Source organism: Salvelinus sp. IW2-2015, linkage group LG6.2, assembly GCF_002910315.2.
Source record: "Salvelinus sp. IW2-2015 linkage group LG6.2, ASM291031v2, whole genome shotgun sequence".
Classification (NCBI taxonomy): Eukaryota; Metazoa; Chordata; class Actinopteri; order Salmoniformes; family Salmonidae; genus Salvelinus; species Salvelinus sp. IW2-2015.
The window spans coordinates 7,380,865-7,402,533 of NC_036846.1; the positions used below are offsets into that span (position 1 = coordinate 7,380,865).

Sequence of the window (21,669 nt, forward strand, 5' to 3'; positions counted from 1 at the left end):
ACATGGCAGCCAATCACAGCATGTTCACGCAGCCTCTAGTGGGGTGGAAAAAKCTCATAATTCCTCTCTCGCTCGCTTTCTCTCCTTCAACTTGGTGATCTGTCCGGAACTGGAGGTAATTGACCTGACGGTTCATATTACCCTGCTCTGATATAGTAGATAGATGGAAGTGGTCACATGTGAATGTACAATAATGGATGTTGGTCACATTATTTTTTAGCAGCGGGTGTCCTGATACTGCCCTTAGTACTTCATACTTCCATATTTCAAAGAATAGGAGATACAAATGTAGATAATGTGGTTACACGGCAGCAGATATATGGAGGGGTCAGGGCCTCACAGMGAACCATACAGCTTACCAACAAAACCACCCAGTTGGAATTGAATGAATACATTTCAGCCTCTCTGAACCTCATAACTGTCCTCTAAGCTCTCTGTATTTCTCTCTGGTCCCATTGACGTCATTGGGTGGCTGGGTTTGGGCTCGTTGAATAAGACACCCGTGTGAAGACACACGTCACCAAACAACGCCAACGACACGCCAACTCACAACAACAGACTCCGAGGGCCTAGCTGGGCAGCCAAGACAAGCACTGCCATCTGGGAGCGAGCGAGAGACGGAGGGAGGAGGGGATACAAAAAGAAAGAGGGAGCGAGCGAGCGAGAGAAGAATGTGACAAGGATGAAGGATGAAATAAAGGCAGATTGACTGATAGTTTTAAAATGATTCGCAGTACCATAAAAAGACTGACAACTAGACAAAAGAGCAGAAGAAGAAAGAGACATGAAAGATAGAGAGCGCAACTGAATATGAGTAGGCGCTCTGCGGCACATACGCATCAACGTCTATTGCCTTCTAATGGTGTCTCTCTCTCTGTTCCTAGAGCAGAGTTGGTGCTAATGAGCTCCAAACAGACACCTGCAGAGTGCATGGACACATTATAAAAACATACCGATGATGCGATCATGACATATAACACATCAATAAACATGTTATGAACTGTGCTCTCCTTTGTGGAACGAGTGCAGGTATGGAAAGATTTGATAAGAAAGTAATGAGAGAGGGAGGGGTCAGAGAAGACAACATACGTGTGATGATGACTGATGTACAGTGAGACCAAATTGAGGGAGTGAGTTGTCATCAGAGCGAAGAAGGAGAGAAGTTGAGAGAGAAAGAGGGAGGGAAGGGTGAGAAGAAGCTGAGTTGTGATGAACTGTACCTGTATATATCCTGTAGAGAGGGAGACTTGAATGGAAAAAGAGAGTGAGATAGCTAGGAAACTAACATCTAAATGATTTGAACCCCTCGTGCTAGACAAAAAGTTCTGTGTGCGTGTATACATGCGTGTACATGCGTGTTTGTGTGCGTGTATACATGCGTGTTTGTGTGCGTGTATACATGCGTGTTTGTGTGCGTGTTTGTTTGTCCATCTGTATCTGCATCATTCAAGTGTCAATCTGTTGAAGGGGAGGATTAATTCTGGTGCTAAATGTCACTCTTTCACCCTATCCCATCTCCCCTGACTCACGACCCTCCCTGCCCCAAGACAACCACATTTTCCAATGTATCATAATTTAGCTAGTAACAGAGCAAAGAAGGAGGTGATCAAGACGTGAGAATGCAGTTCAAATCTCTCACACACACACACACACACACACACACACACACACACACACACACACTCACTCCAAACTCAATAAAAAGAGCTTGAGGGGTTTAAAAGCAGCAGATTAAGACTTTAAATGAGGCCATAATGAAGACTTTAAATGAGGCCATAATTAAGACTTTTGACCTGCTCAGTCTCAGCTAAAACCATCTGTCACGGAGTGAGCAACCAAATACGTCAAACCTCTGTGAGACGTTTTGGAAATGTATGTTACAATATCCAAAGACCAAAGAGAACTGTCAGTGTCTATTTAAAATGTCTCTTCATCCTTCTATAATCATTTCACATTATCCCCATCTATTTTCATTTCTTCTTCTTTGTTCCCTATTTGACCACTTTAGATGATATCCCTCTAGATCAGGGATGGGCAACTTTGATAGGGGTGGGGGCCACACAAAATCTGAACTCACCATGAGGGGCTGCAGTGGCTAGTGGGTCTGCACACCCACATTTCCTGCAATTCTACACATTTTGCCATGGGGTGTAGAAAAAATATGACAATTTAAAGCAAGTTTGCTGCAATTCTACACATTTTGCCATGGGTGGAGAGATTTGCCATTTTATAACTAAATTCATGCAATTCTACTTTGTCATGCGTGGAGAGATTTGCCATTTTTAAACTAAATTCATGCAATTCTACACATTGTCTGCCCAGCATGCGTCCATTTTATAACTAAATTCATGCAATTCTACACATTTTGTCATGGGTGGAGAGATTTGCCATTTTATAACTAAATTCATGCAATTCTACTCATTTTTCCATGGTAAGAAAAATGTACAGCTTTATGGTTAATTTCCTGCAATTCTATTAATTTTGCTATGGAGTGGAGAGAAATCTTGCAGTTATGATATGATATGATATGTGAGTGGGAGTGACTAACAACATCAATGCCCCCCCCCCCCCAAGTAATTTCACCATGATTAAGACAAGTTTAGATAGCTGACTAGACTAATGTACCAATCTTAACAATGTTAGCTGACATGGGTTAATTGAGTGAGTCAGTGACTGACAATAAACTGCTCATACACATCCACATTTCCAAATAGCACCTTGTGTATTCTACTATTATAACCCTCAACAGTAAAGACCCCGACTGACTTTCTATAGAAAGTTGGTCATTTGCCAATCCCTGCTCTAGACACTACACCTTGATAGGGACCTGTAATGTAGCAAAGGCTGAAAGTGTGTGTTTCAGGTGTTTTATAATACAGTGGTGTTGTACTGTTTTCTCCTTAGCGATTGCCTTTTGGAGGAAAGCCAGAGAAAGAGAGATTCCCACACAGTTCCYTTTTAGTAAAACCAAGAAAATGTTTATTCACAGCTTCCATTGAAAAGAAAATGTGCAACATTATCACAGTTTCCTTCATATTCCATTCAACCACACGGTCAGGGGAGGAGAGGGAGTGGCACATGGGGAGTGACAAATAGAAATGCCCCGACACTCATTACCTGGTTGGGTTTGCATTTGATTTGACAGAGATGTACATTCAGCAATGCACCTGCTGTCGGGAGTGTGTGTGTGTGTGTGCGCGTTAGATCTGGAATCAAACAACTGTCAACACAGCTGGACCCAGGCTTCAGTCACCATAATGGGCTATAGGTTCTTCCCAGTATACTGTCCTTCTGTGTGCATCTCACATGAACACAGAGAGAGACACACACTGTGGTCACGAGGGGAACGACAGACTTAGAAACAAGAGGTAGAGACGGACTATTGAAGGGAAAGATTTCCATATATCTTTTCAAATCTCCTCAATCTTTACATACAGTACCCTAATAAACATGATGGTGTTACTCATGGCAACAATCACCAATGGAAAAAGAGAAAGAAAAACCTGAAGAATGTTGAAGCATGGGCTTCATACAATAAACCACACAGCAGTATATGTATGTAGCCATCTAGTGTCACAAGTGTATCAATACCTACAGAGTTAGTGTGAGATATTTACAGTGTGGTTTTTATTGATGGTMTTGACAGGAAAAATAGATTACATGTCAAATGTTGGGAGATGGAGAGAGACACCCTCGCTTTCACTCCCTTACTGGCACTCTGACCTGGCCTGGTGTCTGCTATATGTCGTAACAACTCTTAATCCTATCACTCTCACACTCTCTCTCTTTTATCCTGTCTCTTGCTTGCCAGCATCCTTAACTCTTGTATTTTAGTTTCTGTCCTATCCCTGTTGCATACACGCTCACATCCTTTACTTCACATCTATCCACCTCTCCTTTACCATTTCAGTGACAGATGTCTCACGACAGTATTTCTCCATAGGTATTCTTGTCTTCCTACTATTCCCTCAGATGCCCTCTGTGTTCTCTGTCTCCTGCTGCGGTAGCCCTGTAGGAGCAGCACTCTGGTGTCTCTGGTCTCTCAGGTGGAGAGGTGAAGGTTGAAAGGTCAGTGACAAAGATGAAGCCAAAGGAAAGTGTTGCTTTTGAAAATATTTTCTTAGCAGGACTGGCACACAGTGGTTGACAATGGTGAGCGTTTGAAGCCATACAAAATAGCCAGCGTCACAACGCCTGCGTTGTTTGCTGCGAATACAAACTAGTAGTTATGGTGATAAAATTCCTGAAAATGCCACCAGCTTACTGAGTGGTATGAATTGAATGCAGTGCTATGTTGTGGTACTAAATGTATGGATGTCTTGGTGTGTTAGTGCGGTAGTAGCAGTAGTGATTGGAACTTGCGTAAGCTGGCCACACTATCGTGCTGTCATGGTGACAGAACCTGCTGCTGTGATGTCATCTCAGTGAAAAATGAGCTCAGCCCTATCAGCAGCAGCAGCGGCCTCCAATCAAATGGTGTCCTACACTGCATCTCACCTGTACTCCTGAGAGCAGCTCCCTACTGCCTGCCTGCCTGCTCCTGCATCAGTGTACCGCCCCCTGGGGGCCAGGGGGGAAACTGAAAGGAATCAAGATCCAGGTGTGCAGAGGAGAAAGAGAAAGGAGTTGGAGAAATAGAGTTGGAGAAAAAGAGAAGCTGACGGGGCTGTTCAGCCAAAGAGAAGGTGGAGGCAGAGAGTTAGCACAGAAAGGGAGAGGAGAGGGATGAAAGACTGAGTGGGGGAGAAGGAGGAGGAGGGCAGGAGGACCGGGGTGTCGTAGCCGGGCAGACACTCAAGCTCGAAGCAGCGCACGGAGGCATCTTCGTTCCCGTAGTTGGCCCAGTATTCCTCCTGGTCCACCTTGGGCAGGTTCACCTCCTCCTCCGCAAGCTCGTACTTAGAGAAGAAGGAGGTGGAGGAAGGGTTGGAGGGCTGGTTGGGCTTGCCCGAGGAGAAGGGGTGCGCCTTGACCGTTTCGGAGCTCTTCTGGAAGATTCCTTTGGACGAAGCCACAGGCTTGTGCTTGGAGAACCACCATCTTGTCTTGGTGCTGAAGGTGGTCGTGGTGGTGCCGGCCAGTGACCCAGGGTCGGGGAGGGGGCAAAGGGCAAAGTCCATCTCTCGGAGGAAGCGCAGGTCCTGTCCGCGGCGGGGGGAGGGGGAAGTGCACATCAGCTCGGAGGAGGAGATGCGAGCTGTACGGAACCACTCCCACAGGGGGCGGGCCTCACAGCCGCAYGACCAGGGGTTCCCATTGAGGCGGAGGAACTGGACTGCCACAGCGTCCTTCATGGCCTGGCCTGGCAGCTCTGCCAGGGAGTTGTTGAACAGGTAGAGGATGGTCAGACGGCCCAGGTCGCGGAAAGCACGGCGGTTCACTTGCCGGATTCGGTTGTCGTGGAGCAGGAGGCGGTCAAGGTTAACCAGGCCGCGGAACGCGTTCTCGGACAGTGTGCGGATGCGGTTGCCGTGCAGGAAGAGGTGGTTCAGGTTGACCAGGTCGGAGAAGAGGTCGTCCTGGATGAAGTGCAGCTGGTTCTCCTGTAAGTGAGGACATTGTCAGTGATGTGTGTGTGTGTGTGTGTGTGTGTGGTGTGTGTGTGTGTGTGGTGTGTGTGTGTGTGTGTGTGTGTGTGTGTGTGTGTGTGTGCAGGTGTGTGTGCGTTGTATGTGTATTCATACCTGCAGGTAGAGGAACTGCAGGCTGTAGAGTTTGAGGAAGAGGTCGAGGGGAAGAGCAGCCAGCTTGCAGCGGTGCATGTGCAGGCTCTGCAGCTTCTCCAGTCCCCGGAACGCTCCACCCTCCAGTCGCCGTAGCGATGGGTTGTCACCAAGGTCCAGCTCTTCTAGAACCCTCAGGTTGCTGAAGGCTCCAGCCTCAATCAATGTGATGTTATTGGAGTAGAGCCAGAGAACCTATYGGGGGAGGGGTTGAAAAAGGAAGAGGTATATAGAAAGGGATCGTTACACATCTGAGAAAGGACACAGCTCCGATACGAACACACYGAGCTCAAATACTAAAGACAATATTATATTTAAATGCAAAACTATGCAATATCAATCCACAAAAACAATTACAGTTCATTAAAGAATAACCAAACACAAAAACACACACATTCTAACCTGTGTCTCGAAGCCAAAAGAATCTGCTCTGAGCTCGGTGATGCGGTTGTTCTGCAGAAAGACGCGCTGGGAGTCGTAGGGCACTCCYGAGGGCACGGTGGTGAAGTTCTGAGACTGGCAGCTTACCGTCATGGGCGACGGGTAACACACACACAGCCTTGGACACGTCCCKGCCCCACTCGGCTTCACCGCCACCAACCACAGCACCAGCCATAGGGTGAGCCCACCTGAAACATAGACACACACACAGAGAAAGAGACAGGTTAATATAATGGAACATTATAACAACTAGCAGATGAATTGTACAGTAAAGACAACCAGAAAAAGAGGGAGTGAAAAAGAGAAAGAGGGCAAGGGATGCAGAGCTGTTTTCAGCACTTGGAGCTGTCCAGTCGAGTGGTGCAGAAAGTTGTTGATGGACACGGATATGACGCAAAAGCCAAGATTGGTGATCTCAATCTCGGATATGACGCAAAAGCCAAGATTGATGCCATGATCTCAAGTCTGACTAATAGGCCAGTCGCACTCATTCATAATAAATTACATTATACAAATCACCCGCCTATTCATCTCTACCTGATCATGTTACATAGGCTAGTCAGCCTATTGGGCATAGACCAGTTTAACTTCTAGTTTTGATTCACATTTGGTTGAGTTGTCAACTGATGTGWATTCAAAATGAAATCAACCAATCACCATCTCATTGGATTTAGGATAAGAGTTGGATGAAAAAAATAAGAAATTCCCTTACATTGATGACTTTTTTCAAATCCAACCAGTTTTCCACGTTGATTCAACGTCATCACATATATTTTTGTTGGTTGAAATGACGAGGAAACAACGTTGATTCAACCAGTTTTTGCCCAGTGGGAGTACAGGTTTATAATTCTGGTAACTTCATTCAACATTTATCTCAGACTAAATAGCTGAATGAGCGTAAAACCAATCTTCTTCACCTCTGGTTCGAAGTGCTATCAAGTTCTATCACACGAGCCACACAAGGGCTAAACAAGATTTACCCTAGTAGCCTAAATTCACGAGCCAARTTCACAAAAAGGTTGGCTCACGAAGAGGTTACAGAGTATGGACAAGCGTAAAACAAGGTAACCGGACCCGGCTCGGTTTCTCTCTGCACATGGATTATTCAGAGGCGGTTTGGCAAGCTCGGATAACCCGGCACAAAGAAAACARCGCATGAAAAAAGTATCGCGTGACCATTCAGCTTCCCCGGCAAATGTTCCAACGACCTCACCTTCATTACCCGAACCCGGTAACGACATGGCTCGTTAACTGCGCGCGCACGGGACGTGGAGAGGACTTGTTTAGTAGGTGTGCGCAGCATGAACAATCTCCGCGCGTGTGTGCAACATGAACAATCTCCAAATGTGTTGTTTGTTTAGTAGGTGTGCTCAACATGAACAATTTCCAAATGTGTTTTTGCTTTATAATGTTGAGGTGGATGGTGACTGAAAAGGATATAGGTTTTAAGTGTCATCTTGTTTGCAAGAGACAGATGTGTACTTCAGGAAGCCAACAACGTCTTTGAAAACGTGAATACAGTAGCCTAGATGTGTATGCATGCAAGCACGGGCATACAGGTAGGCTAGCTGTTTACGCACCTAACTGTGAACGAAATCAACTGAGTAGCTCAGTACTTGAGACGTTCTTGTCTATTGCTGTTCTGTATTCTCATGTTTCATGTTTTGTGTGGACCCCAGGAAGAGTAGCTGCTGCTTCAGCAAAGCTACGGGGATCCTAATAAATACAAAAAATACATTAAACAGTGATTCACTGTAAATCATATCTTAGGACATCACCATCCTCATCCCCATTACCACCAACAACATCAAGACTAAAACAAAAAAACTAATAATGTAGCCAAGCCTAAATCCTATGAACTGAAGTCAACTCACTTTTGAAGTTGTGGATGTTGGAGCTCCAAGATCTCCGTGCAGTCGAGAGAGTTTCCATCTCGAACCAAAGCCGACAGCGAGTTAGCCTGAGCGCTGAGAAAGTGCCTGCTATCTCCGCTGAAGTTCAGCTCTGGTAACGGAGTCGGTGCGACTGAGTGAGTGACGAGCAGAATTCCCGGGATTGGGTTTATACTTGATGAGCTCGCGCCCACGGCTGTGGGCTGCGGCGGAATCTCTCTTACGTCACCCTGTATGGGTCAGATTCGCGCYGGCGAATGGGAGGGGATGGGATGGATGAGAGGGTTGCTCAGAGGAAGCGACTGGAAAGGAGAGGACGCTCACAGTGGAGTGCGTGTGTATGTGTATGCGTGCGTGCGTTGAGGGAGCTCGGCGCTGTGTGAGTTTGGATCACAGAGGGGGGTTGGAGGAGGATAAGCAGGTGGGAAAAGAGCATTTGGCTTAAAAACAAATAACTTTTGCTCATTTAAAGCATCAATCTGTAGTCGCTACATCCATTTTTGGACTTATACATTTATGATATGTACCCATTGATTCTTGAATAATATACATTTTAAATAAATGTTTCATGAGCTTAGTTCAACTGTTGTACCCCATCAGAACCCAAAATATAAGCTTGTTTTTTTCTCTCCAACGTTTGTAAATAAAGCAAATATAAACAAACACTGTATAGCCTGGAAACATGGCTAAAACGACCATTTTGATAGCATGTTCATGGGTGATCAGTCCTTGCATCCATAGRCCAGTCTTTGCAWTTGAMAGTGGTTACATTTCTCCATAACTCAMCTTTTTTACAGAAACAGTGGCGGGGATTTCGCTTTGTTATTGTTTCAAATGCCGATTGCCAGTTCGATGGCATGCGATTGAGAATATCTTAAAGTATTTTGTCTTTACATAAAGAGAGCCTACCTGTGAGATGAGAGAGGGCATCATGCACGTCAATTACTATGCATGAATGAGGCAGTTAGTTAGGCCTAAAATCATAATCTCAAATTTACAGTATAGATAGTCGCTCTACAGACAATAATAGTATTTCTTGATCATGCGTGTGTTATAGGCCTACATCAAACATTCATAACCTTTTACACAATAGTCTATACCGTTTCAAGTATTCTACCCTGATGCGCCCTAAAGGCACCGCAGCCCACAGGCCGTTTTTCCTTGGGATTTGACCACACATTTTCATCGATCTTATTAATAAGTGTGTTACTGTGTAAAAGGCTAGATCAGGGATGGGCAACTTTGATGGGAGTAGGGGCCAKAACAAATCTGAACTCATCATGAGCGGCTGCAGTGGCTCGCGGGTCTGCGTACTCACATTCATACACACGCACGCAGTCAGAGCTGGCCCTTGCCTTTGGCTCCCACCTTGCGAGCAAATCATTTTATTGACAGGGGYGAGACAAAATGTCTGTTTCAGAGTTAATTTCCTGCGACTGTAGGCCTACACATTTTGCCATGGGGCAAAAAGAAAATATTGCTGTTTTAAAGCAAGTTTGCTGCAATTGTACACYTMTTTCTATAGGACGGAGAGAATGTTTGATAGCTGGCTAGACTAACTTACCAATCTTYAAAATGTTAGCTGACATAGGCTAATTGAGTGACAATCAATGACTGACATAACAATCAACTGCTGATGCTCAACCACATTTCCAAATTGCATCTTGTGTATTCTGTTATTCTAACTCTCAACAATTGAGACCCCACTGACTTTCTAAACAAATATATAGAGTACCATTCATAAGTTTGGACACACCTACTCATTCAAGGGTTTTTCTTTATTTGTACTATTTTGTACATTGTACAACAATAGTGAAGACATCAAAACTATTAAATAACACATATGGAATCATGTAGTAACCCAAAAAARMTGAAAAGCTGTCATCAAAGCAAAGGGTGGCTARGTTGAAGAATCTCAAATATAAAATCTATGTTGATTTGTTTAACAATTTTTGGGTAGTTTTGATGTCTTCACTATTATTCATCAATGCAGAAAATAGTACAAATAAAGAAAAACRCTTGAAGGAGTAGCTGTGTCCAAACTTTTGACTGGATCTGCATTTATTTTGTTTAATCCTTGGGCCTACAAAAGGGGGGCAGCGGGCGCCAGTTACCTATCCCTGGGCTAGATAGATTCATACTTCAAAAGACTGAAGTTGCTAGACCTTTCAGTGTGCGGATGTTCTGAAGAAAATGTTGTCAAAACATCCATTCACGTGTCGTTACACGCAAGACTGACTGGTTTATTTTTGTACCGTTAGCAGGACATTCTGTCTGACTACACAAAAGTTTTTGGGGGGTTGTTTGGTTGACCCAACTGCTGGGTTGCAGGCACTTAGTTGGGTTGTTTTTTTGTAGCCTCCCTAAAAGCCTATGCTAATCCCATTGTTGGGATAGATACCACTTTATTATAGTATGTAATAAAAAAATCATAATATTCTAGCAATATGTGACAAGTGCAAAAAAATGCAGGGAATAAAAATAATTTGCAGCATATAAACTCAACATGATCAACAGGAATGACATTTACTCTCACGGGTGGCCAATAAGATATATTAGAAAGCCACACCCCTAATAAGCCACACCTCCTACAAATAATAAAATGACCCAGCTGCTAGGTCKACCCAGCATGAAAGTAAAAAATAACCAACTGATTGTTAAATTACCCCATATTTGGGGAATCTCATCAACCCACCAGTTTGGATTATTCACGCAACCCAACAGGCAATATTTACCCAGCCTTTGTTACCAATGAACTCAAATTGGGTTGTTTTTAATTAACCCAGCCTTTTTTTTAGTGTAGAATCAGATGAATCAGTCAGGTATTTGCTTGATATTAGTTTTGGATTAGGTTATTGATTTGTGAAATTACAACCAAAGAAGAAAGTGTCCAAAAGTAGGGCATAACCTGACTCTGGATCTCCTTGGTGAATGGACAGAACACTACTCAATGTGTGTATGTTTGTGTGTGTCTGTTTGTGCATGCGTGCGCAGTCTGTGTGCGTTCTAAGGTACATTTCAGTGGGTGGAGGAGGGTGGTGGTTTGGTAAGGATTTTATGCAGCATGTGTGTGCATGGTTAAGACATGTTTTGGGGGTGGGATGAGTCAGAACTGAGTCCTCTCCTGCCATGACTTGGGTCAACGCTGTTCCATTTCCAGCAGCATGATGCACACAGTCTGTTCCTGATGGCAACACAGAGGTAACGGCACAGAACAATAACAATTGCTACTCAGGAGAAGGTCAGCTCCACAAGCTGTGTAATAGCATATGACATCATTCATTCGCAGAGGACATCTTTGTGTGTGTGTGTGTGTGTGTGTGTGTGTGTGTGTGTGTGTGTACCTAGGATCTTTTGCATAACAATCACTCTACCAAAACCTTGGTCACAACTTAAAATATCTGGTGATCAATTAACCAGCTAGCAATCTGCTATGTGTGTGTTAGTGCACAATGTTCCTTGAGCCTCTAAGCTTTGGGGGTGGTAGTCAGCTCTGTGAGCTGGCACCAGTGGTCACCATGGGTGGCCATGGAGAGTTGGTAAGGGGTGGAGAGGTTGGAGAGGGGAGGGATAGGGGGAGTGAGAAGCCAATTGCACAGCTGACTGAGGGTGGCTCTGTGTGCCCCCCTCCCTTCATCACGCACCCATACATTGGTCATGAGGCAGTATGTGTGTGTGTATATGTGTGTGTGTGTTAGTATTCTGTCGATGATCTATTGAAGTAGTCAGAGATCACAAGCCTTCACTACAACTTTCTTTCTCTGCTCTCCCTCCTCTCTTTCAAATCCCTCTCTCTACACTAACATGTGATCTGGTGTAAACACAACATATTGAAAAGATTTGTCCTCCTGTCACATGCCGACTCATCCCTCCTCGAAAACACCTACGCACCCCTACACACATGCACCGACCCCCATAGCCACCACCTACACAAAATCAGGCATGGACACATACAGTAGAGAGCCAAACCCAGACAGACACGTTTCTACTATAGATGCAAACATACTATACACACATGAAATGAAGAGAGATGGGCAGAGCAGAGAGATAATAGAAGGGAGAAAGAAAGAAAACCAAGGGGACGAGGATTAAAACAGACATGGAGTGGTTGAAGAGAAATAGGACTACTAGGGTGGGATATGAAAGGGAGGAATGACTGTTTCTCTTTTTGGTTTCCTGTCCTTTTAGAATACAGAAAATATGAGAGTGCATTAGTGMATGTATTGAATGACGTGCAGCCGGTATTCTAGTAAGAGTGTTGACTGATAGTGTGAAAGAAAACAAAGGAGAATCCCACTTACAATTACATAACTGTGATAAATCAGAGGGAGCTGTATAAATCTCTGCCAGAGTCTGTGTGTATGTATGTGTGTGTCATGAAAAAACTTTCCCTCTCCTTCTCTTTCTGCCTTCGAGACTTGATTTAAAAAAGACACAAAAACATCACGTCAGGCTCATTAGCACTGACTCAATTATTTATATCTCATTCTCCTCCCTACATTCCTCTATTGCTGTTTCTTATTTGTTCATTCCTTTATTTTTACATTGTGACGTGGGATGGGGATCATTGATGACGCAGATAGACGACAGTCACCGAACTAGACTGAACAAACAGCTGGGCAGGAGCTGTCTGAGTGTGACTCAAAATAACAGAGAGACTTGAAAATATGTGTTATTTCAACAGTTTCAAAACTAAAATTAAGTAAATTAAAGTTTATCTTCAAGTTATTTACTTCAACCTAACTAGGCGGCAGTGGTGTAAAGTACTTTAGTAATACTTTAAAGTATTTTTACTTAAGAAGTTTTGGGGGGTTTCTGTACTTTACTATATTTTTGCCAAATTTTACTTTTACTTCACTACATTCCTAAAGAAAATAATGTACTTTTTACTCTACATTTTCCCTGACACCCAAAAGTACTCGTTACATTTTGACAGGAAAACGGTCCAATTCACTCAATTATCAAGAGAACATCCCTGGTCATCCCTACTGCTTTTGATCTGGCGGAGTCACTAAACACAAATGCTTTGTTTATACATTTTGTATGAGTGTTAGAGTGTGCCCCTGCTATCCGTCAATAAAAAAAACGAGAAAATGATGCCGTTGAAATTATTTGTACTTTTACTTTTGATACTTAAGTACATTTGAGTAATTCCAATTCCTTTTGATACTTTAGTATATTTTCAAGCAAATACTTTTACTGAAGTAGTATTTTACTGGGTGACTTTCACTTTTACTTGAGTAATTTTCTATTAAGCTATCTTTACTTTTACTCAAGTATGTCGACTGAGTACTTTTCCCACCACTGCTAGGCTGGAGACCGTTCACGTCCTACATCAACACAAGGCGGTGGTAAACTGCTCACAAGTGGAGGGTCGTCACTTGTTACCCCACCCACAAAGTCACAAACCCCGCCTATTTCCACAGTTTATCTTCTTAAACATTTATTTTAAACCTAACCTTAACCACACTGCTAACCGTATGCCTAACCCTAACTTTAAATTAAGACCAAAAATATCATTTTTGTTTTCGTGAATTTGTACAATACAGCCAATTCTGACTTTGTAGCTGTGGTAGCTAGTGGAAACCCCAAGCGGTCCCCAGTCGCTATTATGTACTGTATTTTCCTGCTTTCATTTTTTTCTTGTAGCTAGCCTGCTAGCTAGTTGACAACAATGGGCGATAGTGAGCAGGTAGAGTGGACGTTTATGAAATTATACCTTAACGATATTGGAAACGCTCTTTCAGATAAATCTGGAACATGGATGTCGAAAAGAAGTAGGTGGCATGCTAATGTTTCAACACATAGCAAAATGTTAACGTCACCAGCTAGCTATTTGCTGCTTTATGTTTCAGCCAAGGCGGTAGCGTTAGCTAGCATCTATAGCTAGCATAGTCATTCACAAGTTCTGCAAGTAGAGTTTTAAACGTACATCGTCTAGGGGTCAAGCATCGCGACCTAATTAGCAATGCCTGATGCCACTGGGCACACACTGGTTGAATCAACGTTGTTTATTGAAATGACGTTGAACCAATTTGGAATATACGTTTAATTGACGTCTGTGCCCAGTGGGATTGTTTCCACTAGTTACCACAGCCACAACGTCCAAATTGAGTGTATTGTTAAAAATACATAAAAACAAAAAGTAGCTTTTTGGTCTTAATTTAAGGATATAATTAGGCATATGGTTGTCAGTGTGGTTAAAGTTAGGTTCAAAATCAAATTTTTAAGAATAAAAATAGTAGAAATAGTCGGGGTATATGACTTTGTGGCTGTAGTAACTAGTGACAACCCAGTGGGACAGAACAGCACTGAAGCAGCAAAGGCTACATATGAGAGATAACAATAGAGCCCCACAGTGGATGTGCCATAATACTCATAAAACCTAGCGGTCAAACACGAAAATGGTTCCAATCATTTTCCACATAGGGGATATTAGAAACACKTAAAATAAGGGCTGTGTTTCGTGTAGGCTTACCCTAGCGTGYCGTTTTGATAACCATGTAAATCTCTCTCGACTAGGTGACCTTTATCACTATATTTGGCTCTATTTACTCAAATCAAATCAAATCCAAATCAAATTTTATTAGTCACATACACATGGTTAGCAGATGTTAATGCGAGTGTAGCGAAATGCTTGTGCTTCTAGTTCCGACAATGCAGTAATAACCAACAGTAATCTAACCTAACAATTCCACACTACTACCTTACACACACACACAAGTGTGAAGGGATAAAGATTCGAAATTCGAAAATGCGATTTAACATCAAAGACTACAAATCCCTGCAAGCTCCTCCACATCATCTCTAACTTACACCTTTGCTAACAGGTATTGTGTCAATTTAAAACTTGCACAAAAGTCACAGAATTTTCAATTTAAAGAAAAGTAGCAAATTGATTATTTACTACATTTAGCTAACATCCGAGATTCTTAACTTTGCCTCGATTCGGTAGTCTCGTCCAGATCATCAAGGCATTTGTTGTTCTTTATGATAGCCACATTAGCAGCAAATTAGCATTTCCTTTTTTGGGGGTAAATCACCTTGTCCTAGAAATATTTATGCGGTTATCAAAACGTTACGCAAGTGTAAGCCTACATGGAACGCAGCCCTTCTTTTAAATAAAAAATTCAAAAATATGGTCTGCGGTAAACACATTGTCTTGTTCAATGAGATCATGTTCATCAGCTAATGTCACTTTAAATTCATTTTGACGCATTTATATAATAAAAAGCTCACAAAGGCTTCATAATTCATGAAGGTAATGTTAACTGACTAATATTATCTCATAGAACAAAGCATATAAGATCTCCAAGCCTGTGTTAACTTCAGACCTTATTTTTGGCATTTATCCCAAAACCCAATTTTTTRCCCCCATAGGAATGGCTGAACGAACCAAAGGTAACTAATTTCAGTTTTTTAGGACTACAAACTGGGGAGTTCTATAGGGTCTGGTTCCAGCAGATACCTTCTCACGCCACAGATGCTGTGAGACATATGGGATGAGACAGGATGTCGAATGGTGCTTGTTTGTACTAGCTAGAGTGAATGGTAGTTTATACTAGCTAGAGTGTCTGCTAGGTAGGTAGCGTGTACTAGCTAGTGTGTACTAGCTAGGTGCACAAGCAACAGTGGTTAACATAACGTCCTGGACCAGAGCTAGTGCCCCGACTGGTATGTTCGTAGCACACTGACGCCCTGAAACAAAGCTACTCACGCGATACAAGAAACCAACAAATGTCAACAGGTTGCGAGCACACATACCATTTCAGATGGAAAAATACCATCTGAGACACATGCGCTTTGAGGTTTGTAGACCACGCGGCGCAATTGGGCATAATCTGCAGCAGGAGGCTTCTCAGAAATAATCATTTTGATTCCCAGCACACACAGCTGGGGCGTATTCATTACGCCGATTCTGTTGAGAAACATTTTTACAATGTTGGACAAATTCAGGTAGGTCCATCCCCGTTTCGTTTCGTCTGCTTCCGTTTAAGAAATGTTTTGCAGCAGAATGGGCGCAATGAACACGCCGCTGATCAACCCTAGTGGGTCTAAAGCTTAAATTAATACATCACTTCATTAGGGATTCTTGTTACGGACTGTTTCCAGACAATTGTCCTTGGAAAACCTAATAAACTTTTAGAAATAATAAAACATATTTAGTCTGTAGAAACTASATTTTGGTATTTTATTCTACTCTACACACAATGCTGTCTCTCCGCCATGGAGCTTATACTCATATTAAATAATATCTTCAATAAGAATGTAAAACAACAAATGCATAATAAAACCTCTATTGATTGAGATGTTCCAGAAATAATCTTAGAATGATAATGTTTAAACAACTTTGGGCTCCCGAGTGGCACAGCGGTCTAAGACACTGCATCTCAGTGCAAGAGGCGTCACTCCAGTACCTGGTTCGTATCCAGGCTGCATCACATCCGGCCTTGATTGGGAGTCCCATWYGGCGGTGCACAATTGGCCCTGCATCATCCGGGTTTGGCTGGGGTAGGCTGTCATTGTAAATAAGAATTTGTTCTTAACTGTCTTGCCTAGTTAAATAAAGGTGYYAAAAAAAACTAATTGGGCCTTATATGGGAAGTATAAAAAAATAAGTGCTCTTTCAAAAAGTTATAAAACCCTGCTCCACTTTTTCCCGCAGAACCGGCTGCCTATCATGAAGAACAACAGACAGGGGTGACACCCACTCAAAGGTTTGAGAGGCAGCTGAGAACTCCCCAGAGAAACTCCAGGTGGCAAAGTCCCAGGATGCATTCTAAACACCAGACAGAAGAAGAGAGGGGGTTTTCTCCTGTGTCTGGGTCTGGGGAGGAGAGCGACAAGGAGGCCTCCCCACCAAAAAGAAGGACCACAATAAGCAGCTCCAAAAAGACAAGAACCAAGTCTCACACAAAGGATTATGATGACTGTTCTGGGACAGAATCTGGCGAGCAGCCAGAGAAGAGCACACAAAGAYAAAAAGGGCACAGCAACTCAAAAAAGACTAATACTCACTGTAAGGAGGAGGATAATGACAACTTGTCAGACAAACCAACTGTGGTGGCTTCCCCCAGAAAAAGGAGCAGGCAATGTAGTGACTTCAATGTATTTGAAGCAGAGGCTGAACCATGTAATACTGTGTCTGAGCCTGAGGTGGAGGTAGTTGTGGAGGGGGAGACTGAAGTGGCGTCTGTTTCTAAGAGGTGGAAACAGTACAACCCCCCCAAAACAACTAAGCCTGATGCCGAGGACAAAGCTGAGAGTGAACATTATGAGTTGGTAGAACAGGCTGAAGAGACTCCCATTAGAAAAAAACTTAGCAAGTCTAAAAAGGTAAGAACGAGGACTCCCTCTGAAGACGTGGGGGAAGATGAAAGTGACCACTTTSAGGCGGAAGGACATGCTGCAGCTGAAGACACTACCCTCAGAAAAAGACAGAGGTCGATGAAATCTAGAAAGAAGAGATCCAAGAGTCCTTCGAAGAAGGCCAGAGATGCAGAGAGTGATGATGAATCAGGCAAACATGTTTCCAAGACTCTGCCTAAGGACTTACATGAAGAAGAGAGTGACCAAGATGCTGAGACTCAGTCTAAGAACCTCAGTGAGGAGAGTGACCAGGACTCCCAGACGGAGCATAAAGGCTTAGGTGAACAGGAGTGGCACCGCTCTGACCATCCAGAGGAGGAGACAGAACAGGAGGTGTTACCTGCAYAGAGAGAAAGAGGACCCAAGAGCARYAAGACTGTGAAGTCAGATTCCAWCTCTGACTCTGAAAATGTCACTGTTAAAAACAAAGGCAAAAAGCAAGGTGCCAGGGGTTTGAAGGCACCAAGAGTAAGATTTAGACCACCTATAGAGAAAAAGAAAATGGTGAAAATACTTCATATTTGCAGTTTCTGTGAAAAGGTCCTGCCAAACAGGGATGCTCTGAGTAGGCACCTTCAGCGTCACACAGGGGAGAAGCCTTACCACTGTGAAGAGTGTGGCAAAGACTACGGCAGCAAAAACACCCTGAAGATTCACAATATGCAGGTTCACCACAAGGGGACAAAGGACTTCATATGCAATGATTGTGGTCAACAGTTTACCCACTTCACGTACCTCAAACGCCACCTGTACTCCCACYCGGACAAGGAAAAGAGGCCACACCTGTGCAATGTGTGTGGGAAGCATTTCATCCAGAAGTCTCACTTGGACCGTCACAAGATGATTCACACCGGAGAGAAACCATTCAACTGTGAACACTGCGCCATGGCTTTCAATCGTCCGGATTCCCTGCGGATGCATCTGAAGCTACACGTGTCGGGTAGTGAGGGGCCAAATCTGGCAGAGCAAGAGAAGACGAAGTGCACAGCGTGTAAGAAGAGCTTTGTCAACCCAAATTACCTCAAAGTCCACATGAGAATACACACTGGAGAGAGGCCATACAAGTGTGAGGACTGTGCCAAGAGCTTCACCCAGATCAGTATTCTCAACGCGCACCGACGCACGCACACTGGAGAGAAGCCACACGAGTGCAAGGCGTGCGGCAGCTGCTTCACCCGTCGCAAGTACCTGGATGATCACATAGGCAGAAAGCATGGGTCTTTTGAGCAAATMAATGAACAGGAGGATGAACAATGATAACTGAGTTTTTAGGTGTTGTGACTTAATGTGTGTAACACATAATATAAATATTGAAGATCAGGCAAGGCTGGACTGTTGCATAGTAGTTTCTCTTGTGATGTTGCAGGATGTTTTTTCCTGTCATGCATTGATAAAAATACTGTTTTGGCTTTATAGTGGTGCCCATTCTGAAAATGGATCATTCCTTTGAATCTAAACTAAACTTTGATGGTCCACACAATTTACTGTAATGCTTTCAACTTTGATGTTCCACACAATTTACTGTAATGCTTTATTGGTTTGCAAAAGTATGTGGACGGCTGCTCGTCGAATATCTCATTCCAAAATCCTTGGCATTAATATGGAGTTGGTCCCCCCTTTGCTGCTGTAACAGCCTCCACTCTTCTGGGAAGGCTTTCCACTAGATGCTGGAACATTGCTGCAGAGACTTGCTTCCATTCAGCCACAAGAACGTTAGTGAGGTCGGGCGCTGGTGTTGGGCGWTTAGGCCTGGCTCACAGTCGTCGTTCCAATTCATCCCAAAGCTGTTTGATGGAGTTGAGGTCAGGGCTTTGTGCAGGCCATTCAAGTTCTTCCACACCGATCTCGACAAACTATTTCTGTATTGACCTCGCTTTGTGTACGGGGGTATTGTCATGCTGACGCAGGAAAGGGCCTTCCTCAAACTGTAGCCACAAAGTTGGAAGCACAGAATCGTTGGAAGCATTGGAAGCACAGTTATTGACACAATTTTTACACGCTAGGCGCTTCAGCACTCGGCGGTCCCGTTCTGTGAGTTTGTGTGGCCTACRACTCTGCGGCTGAGCCGTTGTTGCTTCCAGACGTTTCCACTTCACAATAACAGCACTTACAGTTGACCGTGGCAGTTCTAGCAGGGTGGAAATTTGACAAACTGACTTGTTGGGAAGGTGGAATCCTKTGAAAGTCACTGAGCTCTTCAGTACTGGCCATTCTACTGCCAATGTTTGTCTCTGGAGATTACATGGCTGTGTGCTCGATTTGATACACCTGTCKGCAACGGGTGTGGCTAAAATGGCCGAATCCACTCATTTGAAGGGGTGTCCACATAATAACATGACATACACTATCAACAATGTACAGTAAGATCTATTAGGTTACAATTGGGGGGGGGGGGAGATTGTCAGTGTGGTTTATTTGCGTCATACATTGACAAATTAACAATTTTACGGTAATTTACATTACCGTAAATTAACAATCAAACTGGAGAATAAATTCCAACAAAGTAACATGACTTTATTCATATTTTCATTGACAATTAACTGGGCTGATACTCAACCAGAATTTTGTGGTATTTTTAAACCATCAAGCTTTATGCTTACACACTATCATTTATTTGTTCTCCATGTTGAATCAATCGTTTTTTATACTTATCATAATTTTGAATTGATTGCTTGGTGGTTTTTCTTCTTTTGGACTGAAAAATACATATTCAGGCATAAACCAACTGAATTGTTTGAAACTAAGTGTATCTGATATTTTCTCCTTGCCATTACTGATATTTATTATTATTTTTATTTCACCTTTATTTAACCAGGTAGGCCAGTTGAGAACAAGTTCTTATTTACAACTGCGACCTGGCCAAGATGAAGCAAAGCAGTGAGACACAAACAACAACACAGAGTTACACATGGAATAAACAAACGTACAGTCAATAACACAATAGAAAAAATCTATAAACAGTGTGTGCAAATGAGGTAAGATTATGGAGGTAAGACAATAAATAGGCCGTAGTGGCGAAGTAATTACAATTTAGCAATTAAACYCTGGAYTGATAGATGTGCAGGTTGAAATGAATTGGACATAAGAAATAGCATCTTCTTTCTTTCAACAGTAACTCTGGGAGGTAAAACATTGGAGAGTGGTAATTGAGTCATGCATAATGTCAAGATAAAAAAAAGTTGAATCTAATGTCGGCCTGTAGATATTACACAGTCTGCCTAATATGCATAATATTGAGTGAAATAATCCCTTAACAATGAATAGAGTACATTCCCAATACAAATAAGGCTTGTATATGTTGACTTCCATGTATAAGGCATGTCTAACTCAGTTATACTGTATTTACCAGACACCGTTTATCTAGTGGGGTGCTGATCGTGCTGTGCAATACTGTTCGCTGAAAAAAAATCCGTGATTACCACATCCTGTTCTACGATACATAAACCCTATAAAGGTTCTCGCTGTTATGTTATTTGTTGGTTCGACACTTAAAATACTTCCCATATAGACAGACCATCTGTCATGTTGACAGGTTTTGTTAATAAGAGGGTCCTGTGGAAATAAATAGCGTAATTTGGAAACAGGCTGCATTCTCTGTTAATGCCAGTAGGTGGCAGACGTGTACTGTTTCTACTCTGTCAAGAGGTTGATTTAAGAGCAGCTCAAACTCTTTAAAACATTGCTCTCTTCCTGACAATACTTAGCCTACTGGTCAGCTGCTAGATAAGCAAAAACCACTTGGGCTAGCTAACGTCAGCTACAGTGCCTTCAGAAAGTATTCATGCCCCTTATTCAACATTTTATTGTGTTACAGCCTGAATACAAAATGTATTAAATCGATTTTTTTTCTCACCCATCTACACACAATAGCCCATAATGGCATTTTTGCAAATATATTGAAAATGAAATACATAAATATCAAATTTATATACGTACTCACACCCCTGAGTCAATACATGTTAGATTCACCTCATAGGCAGAGATTACAGCTGTGAGTCTTTCTGGGTAAGTCTCTAAGAGCTTTGCACACCTGGATTGTAAAATGTTTGTACATTATTCTTTTAAAAAATTCTTCAAGCTCTATCGAGTTGGTTGTTTATCATTGCCAGACAGCCATTTTCAAGTGCCGCCATAGATTTTCAAGCCGATTTAAGTCAAAACTGTAACTACACCACTCAGGAACATTCAATGTCATATTGGTAAGCAAATCCAGTGTATATTTGGCCTTGTGTTTTAGGTTATTG

At 42.8% G+C, this 21,669-nt stretch overlaps 2 protein-coding genes across 4 annotated transcripts; one reads left to right on the forward strand and one right to left on the reverse strand.

Annotated features, from left to right (window-relative positions):
- Positions 1-2,991: 2,991 nt before the first annotated feature.
- On the reverse strand, positions 2,992-8,178 carry rtn4rl2b (reticulon 4 receptor-like 2b). Its single transcript, XM_023990028.2, has 4 exons — positions 8,039-8,178; positions 6,126-6,352; positions 5,685-5,918; positions 2,992-5,543 (listed from the first exon to the last, which is right to left on the reverse strand). Exons 1-4 carry the CDS (start codon positions 8,094-8,096, stop codon positions 4,671-4,673), a joined length of 1,392 nt encoding a protein of 463 aa, XP_023845796.1. The 5' UTR covers positions 8,097-8,178; the 3' UTR covers positions 2,992-4,670.
- A 5,363-nt stretch (positions 8,179-13,541) lies between these two features.
- On the forward strand, positions 13,542-20,882 carry LOC111965757 (zinc finger protein 892-like). 3 transcript variants are annotated; one of them, XM_070444213.1, is made up of 2 exons: positions 13,542-13,833; positions 16,722-20,882. In XM_070444213.1, exons 1-2 carry the CDS (start codon positions 13,731-13,733, stop codon positions 18,680-18,682), a joined length of 2,064 nt encoding a protein of 687 aa, XP_070300314.1. In that variant the 5' UTR covers positions 13,542-13,730; the 3' UTR covers positions 18,683-20,882. The 3 variants fall into 3 exon arrangements, with proteins under 3 accessions (XP_070300314.1, XP_070300315.1, XP_023845797.2); XM_070444214.1 differs by having other exon boundaries at positions 13,543-13,748; XM_023990029.2 differs by lacking the exon at positions 13,542-13,833 and adding an exon at positions 13,844-16,567.
- The last annotated feature ends 787 nt before the right edge of the window (positions 20,883-21,669 follow it).